The sequence below is a fragment of the Megascapheus bottae genome, chromosome 1 (genome assembly GCF_031878675.1).
Source record: "Megascapheus bottae isolate mThoBot1 chromosome 1, mThoBot2.hap1, whole genome shotgun sequence".
Taxonomy (NCBI): Eukaryota; Metazoa; Chordata; class Mammalia; order Rodentia; family Geomyidae; genus Megascapheus; species Megascapheus bottae.
The window spans coordinates 2,130,126-2,150,763 of record NC_143509.1 but is presented as its reverse complement, the minus strand read 5'-3'; the positions used below and the strand labels follow the sequence as shown (position 1 = coordinate 2,150,763).

The 20,638-nt window shown below is 58.8% G+C and overlaps 2 protein-coding genes across 2 annotated transcripts; one reads left to right on the top strand and one right to left on the bottom strand.

Annotated features, from left to right (window-relative positions):
* The first annotated feature begins 244 nt into the window (after positions 1 to 244).
* Positions 245 to 9,424, top strand: Il27ra (interleukin 27 receptor subunit alpha). Its single transcript, XM_090336157.1, has 14 exons — positions 245 to 387; positions 747 to 864; positions 1,548 to 1,705; positions 1,806 to 1,963; positions 2,849 to 3,005; positions 3,286 to 3,359; positions 4,134 to 4,317; positions 4,647 to 4,835; positions 5,846 to 5,947; positions 6,029 to 6,190; positions 7,237 to 7,362; positions 8,006 to 8,099; positions 8,748 to 8,841; positions 8,938 to 9,424. Exons 1-14 carry the CDS (start codon positions 297 to 299, stop codon positions 9,358 to 9,360), a joined length of 2,130 nt encoding a protein of 709 aa, XP_090192283.1. The 5' UTR covers positions 245 to 296; the 3' UTR covers positions 9,361 to 9,424.
* Positions 9,425 to 9,852: 428 nt separating this feature from the next.
* Positions 9,853 to 16,785, bottom strand: Palm3 (paralemmin 3). The gene is made up of 7 exons (XM_090335935.1): positions 16,639 to 16,785; positions 14,073 to 14,121; positions 12,830 to 12,910; positions 12,419 to 12,552; positions 12,249 to 12,333; positions 11,732 to 11,777; positions 9,853 to 11,603 (listed from the first exon to the last, which is right to left on the bottom strand). The coding sequence occupies exons 1-7, from the start codon at positions 16,677 to 16,679 to the stop codon at positions 10,072 to 10,074; spliced, it is 1,968 nt and encodes a 655-aa protein (XP_090192061.1). The 5' UTR covers positions 16,680 to 16,785; the 3' UTR covers positions 9,853 to 10,071.
* Between the last annotated feature and the right edge of the window lie 3,853 nt (positions 16,786 to 20,638).

Here is a 20,638-nt window from a genome sequence, read left to right as displayed (position 1 = left end):
CTGAACCCCAACAATAAAAGTTACTTGCAGAGAGAGTCGCGTGTCATTGGCCAGGGGGAGAAGGGGACGAGGGGGGATACCGTGCGCGCAGCATCCCCCCTGGCGCCCCCAGTCCTCAGCCGTGGGGCGCCGTGGTGGGGATTCCCCGCTGGGGAAGGGGCGGGGACGGGGCGCAGGGGCGGCGGCGGCTCCGCTTCCCGTCCCGCCTCCCCCGGGGCCTGGAAGGCTCAGGGACACAGGGGCGGCGACGCGCGGGGCCAGGCCCGGCTGAGCCACACGGGGGTCCACCGGGAGCCATGCTGGGGACCCCGGCTGCCCTCTTCTGGCCGAAGCTGACGCTGCTGCCGGTGGTGGTTTTTCTGCTGTGCCGAGGGACGCGTCCCCAGGGTGAGTGGTGGCACTTTGGTGGCACTTGGCGACACGCGCTTGCGCGATGGCACCCGGGCTGGGAGCGCAGCTCGGGGGTGATGGCGCCGGGCGGGGGTGGAACCCTCGGGGCCATAACAGGATGTGGCTGGAGATGGATGGGGCCCCCAGCACCCCCCTTCCTGCTATGCATTTCTTTCGGGGACCTCGGTGCGTCGGTGCCGTCGGGAAAGTGGAGGTGGGGAGAGGCCGCAGTTCAGGGGTGCAGCCTGTCTGTGCCAGGCTCTGGCTTCCAGCCCCCAGTCCAGGAAAGTTGGGGTGTGCAGGGCTGGGAAAGGGTCTGAGCCCCCTTGTTTGGGCCCCTCTGCCTCCCTCTCCAGGCGGATCGAGGGCACTGCAGTGTTACAGAGCTGGCCCCTGGGGGAACCTGAACTGCTCCTGGGACCCTCTGGGGGGTCGGGACAGCCCGTGGGTGCTGCACCTCCAGAGCCAGAAATAGTGAGTACTCCAGAAGCGGGTTGGGGAAACAGGCATTTGAGGTGGCCACTCCAGTTCCAGTTTGCCCCTAGGCCCTGCTTCTCCCAATTCCTCCCATTCCCCCCCTCCGGGTTCCCTCTGAAACTGCAGTAATGGAGGGGTGGCCGGTACAGGTAGCCCAGCACACTGGAGGCTGAGACAGGAGGATCGCAAGTTCAAGGCCAGCCTACCTAGCACGATCTGGTCCCAACATAAATACATAGCACGAACACCAGTATTTACCTTCAGGGTTGATTCTGGGGGTTCCCTCACTTAGGGACATGACAAGGAGGAAATGTTGAATATGAACTGAGCCGACAGCTCACACCCGTACCCCGAGCCCGTCAGGAGGCTGAGATGTGAGGATCGTGGTTCTTAGCCAGCCTGGGCAGGAAAAGTCTGGGAGATTTTTAATCTCCTGGGCAGGAAAAGTCTGGGAGATTTTTAATCTCCAGTTAACTAACCGGCGTGGTGCTGAGGCTCAGGGTGGTAAAGCTCCAGCTTTGGGTGAGAAAAGCTCTGGGACGGTGCCCAGCCGAGGTTGGGGTTTTGAACCCCAAGAGAGCAGGCTGCAGGAGTGGCCCTGGCACGAGGGCGGGTGCCATGCCTGTCGTGTCCCCTCCCCCAGGCCAGTGTCTGTCGCTTCCTTGTGTCTGTCCTCACAGCCATTCTAACAGGACCAGAAAGGTGACAGTGCCAGCTGGGCAGAGCTGGGTGACCATTCCCCGGGGACAGTTCACCACAGCCGACCAACTCCTGGTCTGGGGGACCCAGGATGACCAACTTCTTTGGCCCCCTATCTTGGTGAATCTAGAAACACAAAGTAATGTGCCAGGAAGTTTGGGGTGCTGGGGGAGGTGGTCCTGGGGGAGCCCCCACCCCTGCTCCCCTGCCTCAGTGTGCCCTGGCCCATCCTCCTGCAGTGAGGCCTGACGCCCTCCACCTCCACCCGGATGTGGACTTTTCGGAGGAGCCGCCCCTGGAGGCCTTTGTGCAGTGGAAGCCGCCCCCATGGCCGCTCCACAAACCTCTGACCTGCCAGTTCCGCTACCTCAGGTGTCAGGAGGCAAACTGGACCCTGGTGAGTGTCAGGAGCAACACACACACACACACACACACACACACACACACACTCCTCTTGTCCCAAGCAAGGCTGGCCATGTTCAGCTAACTAATGGGTCTCTTTGCTCACGCCTGTAATGCCAGCTACTCAGGTGGGTGAGATCTGAGGATCCTGGGTCAAAGCCAGCCAGGGTAGGAAAGTCTGAAAGACTCTTATCTCCTAAGGACCAGCAAAAAAAAAAAAAAAAGCTGAAAGTGGAGCTGTGGCTCAAGTGGTAGAGCACCAACCTTGAGCAGGAAAAAAAAAAATCAAGGCTGGGAGTTTGGCCTAATGGTAGAGTGCTGGCCTAGCATGCAGGAAGACCCAGGTTCGATTTCTAGGTACCACATACATAGGAAAAGCTGGAAGTGGTGCTGAGGCTCAAGTGGTAGAGCTCTAGCCTTGAGAAAGTCCAGGGACAGTGCTCACAGTGCTCAGGCCCTGAGCTCAAGCCCAGGACTGGCAAAAAAAAAAAAATCAGGATACACCCAGGCCCTGAGTCCACGCCCCAGCACTGGCGTGCGCACACACACATGCACACACGCGCACTCACACACAGAGTTGCCCAAGTGGGCTCAGTGGCTCCCACCTGTAATCCTGGTTACTCAGGAGGCTGATGTCTGAGGATCCTGCCTAAGAGGCCCCGCGAGACTCTCATCTCCAATGAACCATCAAAAGCCACGAATGGCACTGGGGCTCAGAGTGCTAGAGCACTCGCCTTGAGCAAAAATTGCTCAGAGATGGGCCCTGAGTTCAAGTCCCACAACCCACCAGAAAGAAGAAAGAAAAAGAAAGACAAAAACACAGACAGACAGACAGACAAACTGCTGCCTCCCGCCCCACCTCGCCCATCCTCTCTCCCAGCTGGAGCCCGAACTGAAGACCATTCCGCTGAGCCCCGTGGAGATTCAGGATCTCGAGCCCGCCACCAGCTACAATGTGTCAGGCCGCTGCCGGCTGGAGGAAGCGGATCTGTGGGGCGAATGGAGCCCCATCCTCTCCTTCCAGACCCCGCCCTCCGGTGACGCCCAGCCCCAGCCCCGCCCCCGGGAGGACGCCCCGCCCCCTTCCCGCCCCAGCCCCGCCCCCAGGAGGACGCCCCGCCCTCGCCCGCCCCTGGGACATCCTCGCCCCGCCCCCGGGCGGATGCCCCGCCCCGGGAAAGGCCCCGCCCTCGCCCCGCCTGGGACGCCCTCGCCCGGCCCCCTGGGCAGACGCCCCGCCCTCGCCCCGCCCCCCGGAAATCTAGCCAATCACGGCTCTCTCACCTGTTCCTGCCTCTCCCGCCCTCCACTTGCTAGGGCCCATCGATATGTGGGTATCAGGGAGCGTCTGTGAGCCGAGGGGCACCCAGGAACCCCTGCTTCTGTGGAAGGTAAGCTGGGCAAATCCCACATGACAATGGTGGAAATAAGACAAGTTGCCAGTTCCCCCCCCAAAAAAAAATGTGTTCTAGCTGTTGTTATGCCAGCTGTGGGGCTTGAACTCGAGGCCTGGACGCTTTCCCCTGAGCTCTTTCGCTCAAGGCTAGCCCTCCACCACTTCAAGCCTGAGCTCTACTTGTGGTGTTCTAGTGGGTCGTTGGAGCTAAGCGTCTCACAGACTTTCCTGCCTGGTTGTCTTTGAAGCACAATCCTCAGATCTCAGCCTCCTGTGTAGCCAGGATTACAGGCGTGGGCCACGAGCGCCTGACTTACTTTTCTAATTCTAACAAAGCAAACCACTCCCAGCACTTCAGGAGAAAGCTCTGATCCAGGGGCCTGGAGTGTGGTCTAGTGGTAGAGGGCTTGCCTAGCATGCACGAAGACCCAGGTTCGATTCCTCGGTACCACATACATAGAAGAAAGCCAGAAGTGGTGCTGAGGCTCAAGTGGTAGAGCTCTAGCCTTGAGAAAGTCCACGGACAGTGCTCAGGCCCTGAGCTCAAGCTCAGGACTGGCAAAAACCAAAAACAAACAACCTCTGATCCACAAGCACGTGGAGGCTTTTAACACACATGCACACACGCACACACACGCACACACACACACACTTCTTAGTAATTTCATATTAAGCAGATAGGAAACAAGTGAAGATCTGGAAGCTAAGATGCTCAGTGGACGGCTGCGTACGGGGTAGACACGGCTGTCTCCCTTCTTTCCTTTGTCAGGCGTCTGGCTCGTGCGCGCAGGTGAGCTACAGAGCGTGGTTCTGGCGTGGAGAGACGAGCGTGAGCGAGGACGGCGTCTCCTGCTGTGAACTCCCAGTCCCCACCTGGGCAGAGTGGGCAGCGGTGTCTGCTGTCAATGCTGTTCCCTGGGCACCGCTCACCAACCTCTCTTTGCTCTGCTTGGGTAAGTAAGAGTCTATAGCCGGGTGCCAGTGGCTTTCACGTGCAATCTCAGCTATCTGGGGAGGCTGCATTCTGAGGAGACAGGTTCAAAGCCAGCCAAGGCAGGAAAGTCCATGATCTCTGACAAACTACCAAAAAAAAAAAGCCAGAAGTGGAGCTGTGGCTCAAATGGTAGAGCTCCAGCCTTGAGCAAAAGAAGCCAGGGACAGCGTCCAGGCCCTGAGTTCAAGCCCCAGGACTGAAAGAACACAGACTATGAACTCTCTCTGCGCAGGAGGGGCAGCTGACAGGCCTTCAGTGGGCAGCTGAGACCTTGCCCCCTCCCTCTAGCTCCAGAATCTACCCCTTGTTGCGTGGAGGTCAGGGGCGTCGTGGGGAGCACGAGCCTCCTGGTGAGCTGGACCCCAGGAGTTGGGGAGGTGTCGGAGTTTGTGGTGGACTGGTCTGGAGATGGCGACCTGCAGGAGAACCTCAGCTGGATCCGGCTCCCTCCTGAGAACCTCAGCGCTGTGTTGCCAGGTGAGGCCCCAGCACCTCTGAATGTGCCTTCTTCTAGGTACCGTTACTGTAACAAAACGCCCGAGGCTGGGGACTTATAAAGAAAAGCGGTTTGCTCTGCTCTTCATCTTTGGGGCCTTGGCTGGCTCTGTTGTGGCCAATGGGATCATGGTGGGACCCCAGGATAGAAGTCCCATCACATGATGCCACAGGAAGTCAGAATGGCCTCAGAGTGTGACATTAAAGCCTGGCAAGGGTGGCTGAACCCTGTAATCCCAGCTATTCCAGAGGCTGAGATCTGAGGATGGAAGTTTGAAGCCAACCCTGCCTGGCAGGAAAGTTGGTGAGATTCTTTTTTTTTTTTTGGTGGGGGGTCATCATCAGGGGCTTGAACTCGGCCTGGGCGCTGTCCCTGAGCTCTTCAGCTCAAGGCTACCACCCTACCCTAGAGTCCAGCCCCACTTCCCATTTTCTAGAGTCTCAGGTCCTTTTGTGCCCCGGCTGGCTTTGAACCTCGATCCTCAGATCTCCGCCCCCTGAGTAGCTAGGATGACAGGCGTGAGCCACTGCACCCGGCAAGTTCGTGAGATTCTTATTTCCAGGGAACCAGCAAAAACCCAGAGATGGAGCTATGATCTAGTGGTACAGTAAGCAATAAACAATTGGACAAAGTTCAGATTCTGCATTCAGGCTCCGAGTTCAAGCCATACGGCCTGGTTTTTTATAAAAAAAAAAAAAAGTAATATTTCCTTTTCTCTCGTGGGCCTTGAACTCAGGGCCCGGGTGCTGTCCCTGAACTCTCAGCTCAAGGCTAGTGCCCTGCCACTTGAGCCACAGCACCATTTCTGGCTTTTCTGGTGTCTCATCTCTCATCTGTGTTTCTCTTTCCTGGAGTCACCTCCACCTTCCAGATAAATGACTGACACACCCAAGCCCTGTCCCCGTCGGCCCGCGGGGCAGCCAGACGTGCAGAGAGTGACCAAGGCCTGTGGGGAAGGCTACAGGAGGTCTTGAATTTCTCCACCATGCAGGAAATTTCCAAGGTGGACGCCCCTACCGAATCAGGGTGACAGCTGTCTCTGCAGTGGGCTTGGCCCCAGCTCCTGCGGTCTGGGGGTTCAGAGAGGAGCTAGGTAAGGATCTGGAGGGCAGCGTGGAAGAACAGGTGTCCTGGAGCTCAGGCAGAACCTAACCCACTGAGCTCTTCCCACCAGCACCGCAGGTGGGACCGGAACTTTGGCGTCTGCCAGATGACCCCCCCGGGACTCCTGCTGTGGCGTGGGGAGAGGTCCCCAGACACCTGCTCCGGGGTCACCTAGCCCATTACACCCTGTGTATGAGGAGTGGGGCCAGCGCTGCCCCCCAATGCATGAACGGTGAGCTCCCCCCAGCTGCTGACCCCCCCTCCCCGGGCCCCAGCGTGTCCTCAGCTGTCCAGAGCACGGTGGCTCCCTTGGTGGGGAGTGGGGTGGACTCAGATGGGAGCCATTCAAAATGAAGACTCTGGGCTTGGTGCCCGTGGCTCTGTAATCCCAGCTACCCAGGAGGCTGAGGTGTGAGGATGGAGATTGGGAGGCAGCTATGACAGGAGAGTCCATGAACCTTTTATCTCCAAGGGAATCATGGAAAAAGCTGGAACTGGGACTGTGGCTCAAGTGGTAGAGGGCCGGCCTTGAGCAAAAGAAGCTCAGGGACAGTGCCCAGGCCCTGAGTTTAAAAACAAAACAAAGCTTGTCATATTTGATTAAGAGAAAAACAGGAACCTTGAGAGCTGGGAAAAAATAAACCCCGTACTGAGGAAAAGACAGGAACAGACAGCGCATGCCTGGCAGTGCACAGGGTTGTTTAGTTGCCTCAGCGTCTTGCTTCTTCCTTCCTTCCGCTTTAGTACTCAAGACTGGTGCTCTACCTTCTGAGCCAGAGATATAGAGTTTCTCTGGTTTTTTGGGTTTTTTTCTGCCCAGGCAGGCTTTGCACACTGATTCTCAGATCTCAGCCATTTAACTAGCTAGGTTTCCAGGGGTAGCCGCCACCAGCACCCAGCCTGCACTGATATAGATGAAAAAAAAGAATCGATGTTTACAGTAAAAGTTTAGTTGATACTGGAGGATGAGAGAAAGGAATTATAAGCCAGAATCTGGGAGCTCATTTTCCAAATGGAGGGGGCAGTGGGGAATCCATAGATATAAACAGAGCAAATATCTAAGCAATCTGTCAGCCAGTGCAGGGGAGGTAGAGAGGTGGATGGTGCTGGGCTAGCTGAGGACATCCTCACTGAGGAAGCCACAGGGGAGGAAAGGCCTGAAAGTAATGAGGCCCCAGCTACGGGAAGATCCAGGCAGAGTTTCAGAGGGAGGAGTAGGTGCAAAGGCCCTGTGGCAGGACGTCACCACTTTCCCCACCTCTCTGCTGTGTCCTTCAGTGAGCAGCAACACCCAGACCATCACCCTTCCTGACCTTCCCAGGGGTCCCTGCGAGCTGTGGATGACAGCTTCCACCACCAGCGGACAGGGCCCCCCTGGGCCCAGCCTCCACCTTCACCTGCCAGGTAGAGAGGCGGGGGTGGAGGGCCGCCGTCGATATTCGTGGCTTGCAGGGGTGCATTACTATGGGGGCTGTGCTGGAGACGAGTCCAGGGCCTCCAGCGTGCTAAGCACTGCTTCCCAGCCTGCCTCGCCCCAACTTCCTTTCTGCTAAATGCTGCCATGTGTCTCAGGCAGTCTCCCTCCCTCTGGGCTCCTGAGCTGCCCCTGGAAGCCCCACCCTCCCCACGATTTCCCCACCCTCTAGCCCCACCCACAAGCCACGCCCCTTCCCCAGATTGCCGCAGCCTTACTCCCGCAAGAGCCCCTCCCCTCGCCCCTCCCACACACAGGCCACGCCCTCCTGCAAGAGTCCCTCCCACACACAGGCCACGCCCTCCGCCAAGAGTCCCTCCCTGCCCCGCCCACACACAGACCACGCCCTCCTGCAAGAGTCCCTCCCCTCGCCCCTCCCACACACAGGCCACGCCCCCGTCAAGAGTCCCTCCCTGCCCCGCCCACACACAGGCCACGCCCTCCTGTAAGAGTCCCTCCCCTAGCCCCTCCCACCCACAGGCCCTACCCTGCCCACTCACTAACAAGCCACACCCACCCCTGCGACCCGCCCCCTCTCCCTTTCCGGTGTGCAGCCCTCCCTCCTCCCACCAGATAACACCCTGAAGTGGAAAGTCCTGCCCAGCGTCCTCTGCCTGCTGGCTTTGCTCCTGTTGGGCTGCTGCCTGAGCCTGGCTGCCTCCAGAAGGTAAGGCTGTCTGTCTGTCTGTCTGTCTGTCTGTCTGTCTGTCTGCCTGCCTGTCTGTCTGTCTGTCTGTCGGTCTGTCTGTCTGTCTGCCTGCCTGCCTGTCTGTCTGTCTGCCTGCCTGCCTGCCTGTCTGTCTGTCTGTCTGTCGGTCTGTCTGCCTGTCTGTCTGTCTGCCTGCCTGCCTGCCTGCCTGTCTGTCTGTCTGCCTGCCTGCCTGCCTGTCTGCCTGTCTGTCTGTCTGTCGGTCTGTCTGTCTGTCTGCCTGCCTGCCTGTCTGCCTGCCTGCCTGCCTGTCTGCCTGTCTGTCTGTCTGTCTGTCTGTCGGTCTGTCTGCCTGTCTGCCTGTCTGCCTGCCTGCCTGCCTGTCTGTCTGTCTGCCTGCCTGCCTGCCTGTCTGCCTGTCTGTCTGTCTGTCTGTCTGTCTGTCTGTCTGCCTGCCTGCCTGCCTGCCTGTCTGCCTGCCTGCCTGTCTGTCTGTCTGCCTGCCTGTCTGTCTGCCTGCCTGCCTTCCTGCCTGTCTGTGTCTGTCTGTCTGCCTGTCTCTGTGTGTCTGTCTGGAGAGGTGTGGTGGGGCGGGGGGTCCCCGCATTGGGCATCAGCGGAGTTGCGGGGTGGCCTCTGGGGTCCTGACCCTCACCCTCCAAGCAGGTGTCTCCACCTGCGATACAAGGTGTTGCCCCACTGGGTGTGGGAGAAGGTTCCAGATCCCGCCAACAGCAGTTCTGGCCAGGGCCACCTAGAGGTAAGCAGGAAGGCGGGAGTCCCCTGAGGGAGGAGGGCGGGGAAGGGGGGGTCCCGGGGGGACAGGGGGGCGGGTCGCAGCAGCCTCTCCCTCCAGGTGGTGTTCCAGCCCCAGCTCCCCCAGGACTTGCCCATCTTGGAGGTGGAGGAGATGGAGCCCCCACCCGCCGCGGGGAAGCCCCCCCAGGCCTCCACCCTGCTTCACTCAGGCTACGAGAAACACTTCCTGCCCACTCCGGAGGAGCTGGGTCTTCTGAGGACCCCCAGGGCCCGGGAGCGGGCCCCAGCCTGGCCCCAGGGCCTCCTGGACGCCCAGGAGGCGGAGTCCCGGCCTCCCATGCAGCTGTACCCTGGCCTGAGGTCCCCACAGTGGGAAAGGACGGTTGAGGGTCCTGACGCTCCGGGTGGGGCCTCCACACCCTTTCTACCTCCAAGCCCACAAGGGGCAGTGACCAGTGACCACGACCCAGAAATGGGACGGAGCCTGAACCCCACAGGGGTGGCCGATGTCAGAGCCTGAGTTCCTGAGTGACAGCCCCACCCCCTCTCCCAGCAGAGCCAGAATAAACTTGTATATCTTTGTAGCTATTGTAACTTTGATGTCTTTTTGTTCCAGCCATGGGATGGATGGAATGGATACAACTGAAACTCTCCCCAACTCCCAGCAACAGCTTAGACTCTGTTTCCCTTCTAGCTGGGGAGGGTGCTAGGCGTGAGTCCCTGGTGCCGGGATCTAGTATTTTTGTTGGTGGTGGTGGTCATGGGATTTGAACTCTGGGCCTGGCCGCTGTCCCTGAGCTCTTCAGCTCAAGGCTACCTCCCTACCCCACTTCTGGTTTTCTAGTGATTCAGTGGAGACTTTTGTACCTGAGCTGCCTTTGAACCGCGACCCTCAGATCTCAGCCTCCTGAGTAGCTAGGATGACAGGCGGGGGGCACCACACCCGGCCTGGCTTCAGTTGCTGAGGTAGAACCTCACCATCCTTTCCAAGGCTGACTTGTAACCTGGCATCTTCTACCTGGGCGGTCTCCCAGGGCCAGCTTCCCAGCAGACTGGGCGAGTCTGGGCACTGTTTCCAGTGGTTGGGTCCTTTAACATTTTATTTTCAAGTATAAAGACTTCGTTGCAAGAGGGAGCCGGGCCACAGGCAGTGGGTGAGGGGCTGGGGGGGCAGTGGGCATCCCGGGCACCGGGTGGTGAGGTAGCTGTGTGAACGTGGGGCAGCGTGGGCTCACATCACCTCACAGCACTGACAGGTCTTTTGCTTGGGGCCATTCACCTCTTCCCCCTCGGTGGGCACCGGCTGCCGGGCAGGGGCATAGGTGGGCACGGGGTGGGTGCTGGGCCCCTCCCGCTGGAGCAGAGGCTGGCTTTCGGTAGGCGGCTGGGGGGCCGGGGTCTCAGCCAGGAGAGAGCTGGCATCACCTCCGGGGCCTGCAGCAGGGGCCTCGGACTCCCTGACTTCCTCCTCCAGGAAGCCCTCAGGTCCAACCTGGGGCTGCAATCCTGGCTCCTCTGGCATCTTCTCTGGCTGGACGCTGCCCTCTTCCAGGTGGATGCTCCCCTCCTCTGGCTGCACACTTCCGTCCTCCAGCTGGACGCTCCCCTCCTCTGGCTGGACACTTCCGTCTTCTGGCTGGACGCTCCCCTCCTCTGGCTGGACACTTCCGTCTTCCGGCTGGACGATCCCCTCTTCTGGCTGGACACTTCCGTCCTCCAGCTGGACGCTCCCCTCCTCTGGCTGGGGTTCTGCTCTTTCCCCAGACTCCCCTGAACTTGGCTCTTTTCCCAGCTCTGGGGTCTCTCCAGACAAGGGTGCCTTGATATCCTGCCTCTCCCCATCCGGGGGGCCCTCCCCTCCCTTTCTCTCCCCATCCAGGGGGCTCTGATCTTTCCCTTGGACCGCCAGGGACCTGTCCACTTCCTCCTCTACCCCCGCCTTCCCCTTGCCTTGTTCCTGCACTGTCTGGCCTGCTCCATCCACTCTCATGGGCCCCTCACCTCTGTCCCCCTCAGATCTGTCTTCCTGGGCCTCCCTTCCTTCCCTCTCCTCCTCCAGGCCCCGCTCCGCTGTGCCCCTGGACCCCTCCATTCCCCTCTCCACCTCCCAGGCCTCCCCACCTCCCTCTGCCCCCGGTGGGGCCGTGGGCCCTTCCAGTCCTTCCAGTCCCTCCATGACCAGCTCCCAGTCCTCCCCAATTGTCACCCTCTCCACCCAGAGGAACGAGCCCTCCTCCCCTGCAGGGTCCCCGGGCCCAGACTCCCCAGGTCTGCCCCCAGGAGCCTCAGCCCCGGCCCTGCACTCCTCTGTGGGCCTGGCCTCCACCCCACTGCCTCCCAGCCCCTCCCATACCACCTCCACCACAGCCCCGTCCTCCCTCACCCAGGCCGGGAGCTCGGGGCTGTCAGCTGCCTGCCTGTCCCCAATGGCCTCCAGGACAGCCTCCTCCACCTTGGCCTCCAGCTCAGGCCCAGCAGGCACTGTGTCATTGTCCTCCGGGGGCCTCAGCCCCTCCCACACCACCTCCACCACGTCCCCTCTTTTGGCTTCTGCAGTGTCGGCCTGGGGACCCAGCTCCCGCTCCCCAGCCGGGCTGAGCCCACAGTAGGGACCGTTGGATTCTGAGGAGCCCCCTGTGCCGGGGGCCAGCCTCGGGGTGGCCTGAACTCCAGGGGCCCCTTCTCTGGGCTCAGGCTGGGACCTGGGGGACACAGCCACAGGCCCAGACGGCAGGGACGCGCGCTTATCCGGATCTGCACGGCCTGGCACGTGAAGGGAGGAGAGCAGAGAGCTGGTGTAGGCGGGCAATCCTCACTCACCCTCTTCTGTCACCACACATTCTCGGGGTGACCCAACCCCTGTCCACTCCCATAGGGGCTCCAATACCCACCTGCAGGACTGGCTTCCATAGCAGGGTGGGAGAGAGGACGCAGGCCCTGTCAATACGTGAGTGTCAAGGTGAGCTGGCATCACCTCCAGGCTCCATGCCCTCGCCACCCCCCAAGCCAAACCCTGCCTTGTACCTCGACCTGCCACCCTGAAATCCAGCGTGACCACAAACCCACATCAGCCACTCTGTGACCAAGCCCTGTAGAGCTTTGGGTACCCATGGCTCATGACTGTAATCCTAGTGACTGAGGAGGCGGAGAGATCTGAGGATCATGGTTCAAACCCAGCCGGGAGCAGGACAGCCCCTGAGACTCATCTCCAATTCATCATCCCGCCCCCCAAAAAAGAAAACATCCAGAAGTGGAGCTGAGGCTCCACCTTGGTGCAGACCCCGCCTGGAGCAGGCGGGCGTCGTCCAGGACACACGCACACACAGATGCAGCCCTGGCCCTCCCGCGGCTGCCACCGGTGGACCCTGACCCCCCCACCCGACTTCCCGCGGGGACCCCGGCCCTCACCTGTCTGCGCCACACGGGCCGCGCGGCCGGCCTGTGCTGCGCACCTGTGGACGCGCTCTGCAGCAGCTGCAGCTGGGCCTGGAGCCTGGAAGGCAGGGTTGGGGGGCTGCGGGGACCCCGCTCCCGCAGGGCAGGGGCCCGGCTGGGAGGGGGTCCGCCCCGACACTCACGTGAACAAGCTGTCCTCCAGGCTGCGGATGCGGGTTTGAGCCTGGGCCTCGGGGGACGGGGAGGCCGGGTCCGGGGGGTCCGCGGGCGCCTCTGCCGCCCCGTCCATGAGCCACCGCTCCCGGAGGGACTTCCTCTGGGGTGGGAGGGAGCCCCGCGTGGGCGCGCAGCTCCCCGGGTGGGGGGGGCTGGGACGGCCGCGGGGACCCCCACCCCGCCCTGCACCCGACCCCGCCCCCCAAATGACACCCCCGGGGGGGATCGGACATCCCGCCCCCCCCGCCCCTCCTCACCCCAACTTTCCAGGCCAGGACGGAGACCCCCGCCCCCCACGCCTCCCGCCCCGCCCAGACTGGGGGGCCCAGCGCTGACCCCGGCCCCGACCCCCCCCCCCCCCCGCCCGCGGTGCCCACCTTGAGCCGCTGCGCGCGGAGCCGCTCCTCCTCCAGCTCCCGGCGCGCGGCGCGGATGTTCTCCTGCAGCCGCCGCTTCTCCTGCGCACAGGGCCGCGCTGGGAACCCCGCCGCCCGCTCCACGGGGCGCCCCGGGGCTCCCGGGCGTGCAGCCCGCGGGCAGGGGCGGCGCTGACTCAGCACCGGGAGGGGCGGGGCGGAGGGCGGGGCCGGCCACGCCCGGGACGCTGCGACGGACGCCCGCGCCCAATGGGGGTCCCGGGAGGGGGCGTGGCCCGCGGTGGGCGTGGCCCGTGTGGTGGGCGGGGCGTGCTTGGGCGTGGTCTGTTCGTTTGCGGGCGGGGCCTGTCCGCGGGGCGGGGCGTCGGGGGCCTGGGGCCTGTCAGCGCAGAGGGATCCAGGATATCGGGGTGCGGAAGGAGAGGGGTCTAGATGCCCGGCTCCCTGGGCGATTGCCGATAAGAGGATCTCGAAATGGGGGCGCAGCTACGAGGGTCCAGAGAGACTGGGGTGCAGAAGTGGAGACTAGAGAGATGGGGGCATAAAATGGGGCCTAGGGAAATGGTGTGCAGGGGTGTATCCAGAATGGTGGGGTGCCAAGATCGAGAGTAGGAAAACGGGGTGCAGAATCGGAGGTCAGAGTGGGGGTTCAAAAGTGGAGGGACTCAAGTTCAGGTTAGAAAGCTGGGGGAAGCATGTGGGAAATAAAGGTGAGAATAAAAATGGGGTTCACCTACGAAGTGCAGAGATGGCGTTCGGAGATGGGTGGATGGGTGGGGAGATTACAGAGTTGGGGTGCGGAGATGGGGGTAAAGGACACAGGTCCTTGCGGAGGTGGTGGTGGTCAGACGTGAGGCGTGGGGAGGTCGGGCACAGGAGTGGGCAGAGTTGGGGTGCAGAGAGGGAAATGAGAAGTAATAGTGGGATTGGGGCAGAAGGCCCAGGGGACTCCAGGCTGGGAGCAAGCTAGGGAGGCAGGAGAGGTGGACTAAGAAGGGGGCGGCTGGGAGGTGGGGTCTCCAGGTTCTCTGGGAGGTGAAGGTTTGAGGCTCTGAAGGTGCTCGAGCCATGGTGTGGGGGTGGAGGGATGCAGAACGGTCGGGCAGAGGAACTGGAAAATGGGGTGCTGAGGTCTTAGGTGGGGTGCCCTGGGCAGGGCCAGAACTCAGCACACTGCCTCCCTCGTCCCAGGAAAGCCTTCAGAAATGGGAGACGCCAAAGAAGCAACTTGGGGAACACTTACAGCAATGACTTCCAGCCTCTGCCTGTACAGATTGCTCTCAGCCATGGGCCTGTGGGAAGAGGGGGGCAGTTGCTGGGGGGCTCCCCAGGGACCCCCAATCCTCCCTGGGGGGCCCTTAAATGCCCCAGCTTGGGCAGAGAACCCTTCATTGCCACAAGAGCGCACCCAGGGCCATGCCTCAGTTTTCCCTTTGCACCTGAAGAGCCGAAGTTAAAGGTCTTGTGAGTGGGAAACTGGGACCGGGATTCATCTAAGGAAATCCCTCAGGCTGATATCCTGGTGCTCACCCTGTCATCCAGCTACTCAGGACGATGAGTATGAAGGTTCAAAGCCAGCCTGGGCAGAAGAGTGCCTGAGTTTTTTTTTTCTTTTCTTTTCTTTTCTTTTTTTTTTGCCAGTACTGGGACTTCGACTCAAATCCTGAGCCCTGTCGTTGGGCTTTCTCAAGGCTAGAGCTCTACCACTTGAACCACAGCACCACTTCTGGCTTTTTCTATGCATGTGGTACCAAGGAATCGAACCCAGGCCTTCGTGAATGCTAGGCAAGCACCCTACCACTAGGCCAAACTCCCTGCCCAAGTTCCTGAGTTTCTAATCGCCAGTGAGCCAGCTTTGACTCAGGTGGTAGAGTGCCAGCCTTGAGTGCAAAAGCTCAGGGACAGCTTCCAGGCCGCGAGTTCCCCACCCAGCACACACACAAATCTTGCCAGGTTCCCACCCATGCTTGAAAACATTTGGCCAGCTCCTCATCCTCTCTGAACCTCAGCTTCTTCCCAGAACCCCTGAAGTACTAGGGGATGGGGTGGAGGGGGGGAGGAGGGAATCTGAACTGAGAAAGGGCCGGCTCCCTGTTACCATGGTAACCTCGGAGTCCCACGCCCCCCCTCCAGAGGCAAGGGTCACTGGGTCACCTGGTGCTAAGCGGACTCTGAGCTTTAGCCACAGGGACTTGTGGTTTAAGGTTTAACCTAAGATCTTCCCTCATTCCTGTCCTCCCTGAACCCCCTCCCCCATCTCTCTGTCCATCCCCCCCCCAAAAAAAAACTGAGTCCATTCAACCTGAATGGAGAATGTTATATTCTATCTCTCTGCCTGTCCACAGGGGCCCTGGGGGGGTCCCCCACTTTCATTGCCCACAAACGTAAGGCAGAGGAGCACTTCTATTCATATAGAGCACCCCAGGGGCTGTCTGGGCTCCCCACAACTGCCCCCCACCCCACCTGCCCTGTGCCTGTCAGGATAGGCTCTGGTCCCCTCCCAAAGCCAGGCACTGTCAGCCTCAGGGCCAAGGAACAGTCTTGTCCTTATTCTACAAATGGGGAAACTGAGGCTCCAACCTGCTCCTGGAATCAGGAGGAGACCTTGAAGAGCTCAGGCCACAAGCTGTGGGGTGATGGGGGTACCGGGGGGTCAACAGCCCTCAACTGGTCGGGCACTGGGAGCTCACGCCTGTCATCTCAGCTACTCAGGAGGCTGAGATCTGAGGATCGAGGTTCAAAGTCAGCCTGGACACAAAAAGACCTGAAACTCTTCTCCACTTCACCTCTAGAACACGGGCAGTGGGGCTGGGCTCAAGGGTAGGGTGGTAGCCTTGAGCTGAAGAGCTCAGGGACAGCACCCAGGCCCAGGGTTCAAGCCCCATGACCCACAAATAAGGAAGAAAAAGACATGAGAGCATCATTTGACACGTGCTGCAGGTCAGGTGAGCTGGGCAAGGAGACCAGGATGATTTCAGTTCAGACTGGGGACAGGAGTCCCGATTCCATTTGGAGCATGTCCCTAGAAGGTCGAGATCTCTTTGGGGAGAGTTGAAGTCCCCCCTCCTCCCCCTGGGTCCCCCAGATGTAATCTCCTTGCCTCTTCCTCACTGGGGGGGGGCAGAGATCAGGTTCCCGTTGCTTAGCAACCAGGTTCCTCAGTGAATAATGCATTGGGAGACCCAGAAGGATGAGAACAGAAGTAGGGACCCCAGTTTGCAGGAGCCCCGCTTCTGGAACTTTCTGCAACCCTTTAGAGCTCTTTGAGTCAGTTCACTTCTTTTTGTGGTTTGAAAGAGCTGGGGAAAGGAAGGTATGGCGTGAGGGGCTGGACAAGCATGCCAGCCCTGAGCTGCACCCCCACACCTCAGGAACCGTGACTCCTCTGGCCTTCACAAACAGCTCAGGCCACCTGTGATAGGCAAAGACCCCGCAGCGCCCCCTGCGCTCAGGCCACCTCAAGCCAGCGACCCCCGGCCTTCTGGACATTTCCTGAGGCCACTCAGTCTCCACGTTTTGGGGGAGGGAAACGGCCTGAGACCCCAACATGCCCCATGCCCTGGCTGGACTTTGGGCTCTTAGCAATCAGCAGAAAATCCCAAGGATCAAAGCTGGGAGGGGGGGCAGAAGGAGCCCCCCCATTCTCCCACCCCTCTCTATAGAGGAAAAGTCACAATGAGACTTGCAGGCCCCCCCACAATCTGGGGCTCTTGGGTCCCCAAGTGAGGCAGCACCCCCCTTCCCCCAAACCCTGCCCTGCCCTCCCCCTCCCCCCCCCCTCCCCGGGTCCGCCTGACCCTGGCACTTACATGGGTGTGGCCCAAGCCCATGCCTGGCTCTGCAGAGCCATCTCTGTCCCCAAAGCCCACTTCGGGGCGGGGGGGTGTCTCGAATTCAGGACCCACTATCTGCTCGTCCACACCGGAGGCTGTGACTGGCCTGGTGGGAGGGGGGCGAGGGGCGGCACCCACAAAGCTGGTCCAGCTGGTTTGGGCAGGCGCAGGGGGGGGGCTGGGGGCTGGGGCAGCTCCAGGCGCTATCAGCTGTCCCCATGAATTATTTACCGAGCACGGCGCTGGCTGCCTCTCAGGACTCTGGCTGTCCCTCCCTGGAGGTCAGGCATGCGGGGGCCCCAAGCCACTGGGCGAACCCCACCCCTACCGGGAGGGTGACCCAGATGTGTGGCCACCGGCTTGTTATCAGAGGGAGGGAGAGAAAGGGAGCCCTGAGTGGATGGGAGGGATGTGTCCAGACTCAGTTTCCCTTTTGGGGGAATGTGAGGGTCTTGAACTCCAGCAGTCCAGGAGATGAAGACGAGTGACCCCCCATCTCCACACACCAGCCAAGCATGGGGGGATGCTCCTGTAATGCAAAATTGTGAGAGGAAGAGGGAGAAGGATCAAGGTTCCAGGGGAATCAAGTCAAAAGCATGAGACCCAATCCGTAAAATGCAAAGCAAAACGGAGGTAGGGTGTGACTGGAGCCTGTAGAATGCAGGTCTAGAAAGCTCAAGGCCCCGAGTTCAAATCCCAGCACTGGCAAAAATTAAAAGACAAAGGAAATGGGAGAGTCCATTGCTTAACTGGTCTGTAAGGCCCCAGGGCCATCTTATATTTACCTCTCGTATATTTAGTGGAGTGGGGCCTTGGGAAAACCCACAACTTCTTAGATCATCAGAGTTCTTAGCTCTACAGTCCCTTTCCTTGTATTTGTTGGTTTCACATTACTGTTGTTGTTTTTGTTTTTGGTTTTTTTTTTTGCCAGTCCTGGGTTTGAGCTCAGGGCCTGAGCACTGTCCTTGGGCTTTCTCAAGGCTAGAGCTCTACCACTTGAGCCACAGCACCACTTCTGGCTTTTTTCTATGTTCGAGGAGTCGAACCTGGGTCTTCGAGCATGCTAGGTGAGCACTCTACCACTAGACCATGCTCCTGGGCCCTTGTGTTACTGTTTAGTTTGTGTTTTCTCTCTGCGTGGGTGCTGGGTCATGAACTCAGAGCCTTATGTACTCAACTAGCTTTTTCAATCAAGATGGGCATTCTACCACCTAAACCACACTTGCTCTTCCTTTGTGTTTAGTTGTGTGGACCCAGTCTCCATACCCAACTCCCATTGGCCTCCAACTCTCAAGCCTCCTTCCTCAGCTTCCTAAAGGCTGGTGATAGAACATCAGCCATGAGTAAAGAAGCCAAGGCTGGAAATGTGGCCTAGTGGTACAGTGCTTGCCTACCATGCCTGAAGCCCTGGGTTCGATTCCTTAGTATTACATACACAAAGCCAGAAGTGTTGCTGTGGCTCAAGTGGTAGCACGCTAATCCCTGAAGCTCAAGGACAGTGCTCAGGCCCTGAGGTCAAGTCCCAGGACTTGCAGAAGAAGAAGAGGAGGGGGAGAGGGGGAGGTGACAGTGGCAGCAACAGTTGAGGGAGAGTATGAGTGAGGCCAGAGGCTGAGTTTGAGTGTCTGTACCTACACACACACACACACACACACACACACACACAAGCCCAAGGAGTGGAGTAGCCACACAAAGTGGAAAAGAGTAAGACTAGGGAGAGAAAAGTTCCATTGTAGAAATGTTCAGACTGGCCAGGTTGAGATCTAGGACTGTGGCTTGAAGTCAGCCATGCAGGAAAGTCTGTGAGACGTATCTCCAATCAACCACCAAAGGGCCAGAAGTGGAGCTGTCTCTTGAAGTAAAGCATTAACCTTGAGCAAAAAAAAAAAAAATCAAAACCTCAGCCACCATCCTCAGATCCTGAATTCAAAGTCCCAGGTCTGGTATCACACACACACACACACACACACACACACACGCGCACACACACACACACTTAAAAAATAGCACACGGGGGGCCAGGAGTTTGGTCTAGTGGTAGAGTGCTTACCTAACACACACGAAGACCCGGGTTCGATTCCTCAGTACCACACACACAGAAAAAATCCGGAAGTGGTGCTGTGGCTCAAGTGATAGAGCTCTAACCTTGAGAGAAGCCCAAGGACAGTGTCCAGGTCTGGAGTTCAAGCCCCAGGACTGGTCCCCCCCCCAAAAAAAAAATAGCACATAGCCCTGGAGAGGTTGTGGTGGGAGGGGTTACTGGAAGTAGCCAATGAGAGCGCAGAGGGAAAAACAGGGATCCGTCGTGGGAAGGGCCATCGGATGTAGCCAATAGGGATGAGAGAGAAGCGTGGAGACTATGGTGGGAGGGGCTCCTGAATATTATCAATGGAAGTAGAGAGGGGCTATGGCGTGTAGCCAATGGGTATGGAAGAAGAGGCATGGATTAAATTTTGTTTTTGTTTTTAATATATTTTATTGCAATTAATAGAAGGGTAACATTATATTCGCCAGATAGACGGTGCATGACTTCACAACCATTGCTACCCCTTCTCATGTGTTTGTCCCCATTTCCCTCCCCTACCCCTAAATTTTGTTTTAATTATTTATTTGAAGCAGTTGTACAAAAGGTTTCAATTCCCCCAAGTCACGTTCTGAGCACAATGCATCTAGGGGAAGGCACCCCTTCCATCCTTCTGGTCACCTTCCCAATCCATTCAAACCCTCAAATTACCTAGTTTATGTTGTTTTCTTTTTGTGCCAGTCTCAGGGCCTCGGTGCTGTCTCTCAGCACGTGTGCTCAAGGCCTGGTCCTCTCTCCTCCAGCCACAGCTGCACTAAGCAGTTCATTGGTTGTTCATGGATTCCTCTTGACCCTGCCATCCCCCAATTGTGCCCATGATTTCACGTATATCTATAACTTAGACCGAACTTCCACGGAGAAAACACACGATCTTTGTCTCTCTGAGCCTCGAGTCTAGGTTTATCCATTTTTCTGCAAATGACATAACATCCTTCTTGATACATGAGTCACAGGTAGATAAGATAGATGTATTGATATATCTCTAGTTATAACTCTATCAATGGATCAACACACACACACACACACACACACACACACACACACACACCCCTGCATGGCTTCAGAGCAGAAAAGGATGGAGCCTCTAAAAGATCCTGAAGAGGAGGAGAAAAAGAGCTGAATCTGATCAGAGCCGGCTCAGGGAGGCCCTGCGGTGAGTTCTTTTCTTCTTTCTTCTTCCTCTTCCTCCTCCTCCTCCTCCTCTTCTTCTTCCTCCTCCTTCTTTCTTCTTCCTTTTTTTTTTTTTTTGTTGGTCCTGGGGCTTGAACTCAGGGGCTGTGCACTGTCTCAGAGCTGCTTCTGCTCAAGGCTAGTGCTCTAGCACTTTGAGCCTCGGGGCCACTTCCTTCCCCTTCTCCTTCCCCTTCTCCTCCTCCTCCTCCTCCTCCTCCTCCTCCTCCTCCTCCTCCTCCTCCTCCTCCTCCTTCTTCTTTTGTGGATCTTGGGGCTTAAAGGCCACCTGTGCGCTGTCCCTGAGCTCTTCAGCTCAAGGCCCTATCCTTGAGTCAAGCCCCACTTTCCGTGTTTTCTAGAGGTTAATTGGAGATAAGTGTCTCAGGTTCTTCTGTGCCCGGGCTGGCTTTGAACCTTGATCCTCAGATCTCAGCCTCCTGAGTAGCTAGGATGACAGGCGTGAGCCATGGAGCCTGGCTTCCTCCTCCTTCTTATCTCCTCTCCCCTCCCTTTCTCCCTCCCTCTGTCCTCCTCCCTCCTGGGGTGGAAACTTAGTGATATGGTTGTGAGATACATCCCGCCCTTATTTGCACGGATTCTATTTTGAGGTGGGGTTTCCTGTGGTGGGGTCAGAAGGCTCTGGTCTTAGTTTTTCCCCTGGCAGCTGGGGTGCTGGTTGTGCCCCACCAGCAGCTCCTTCCTGCTGGAGACTGCAAACTT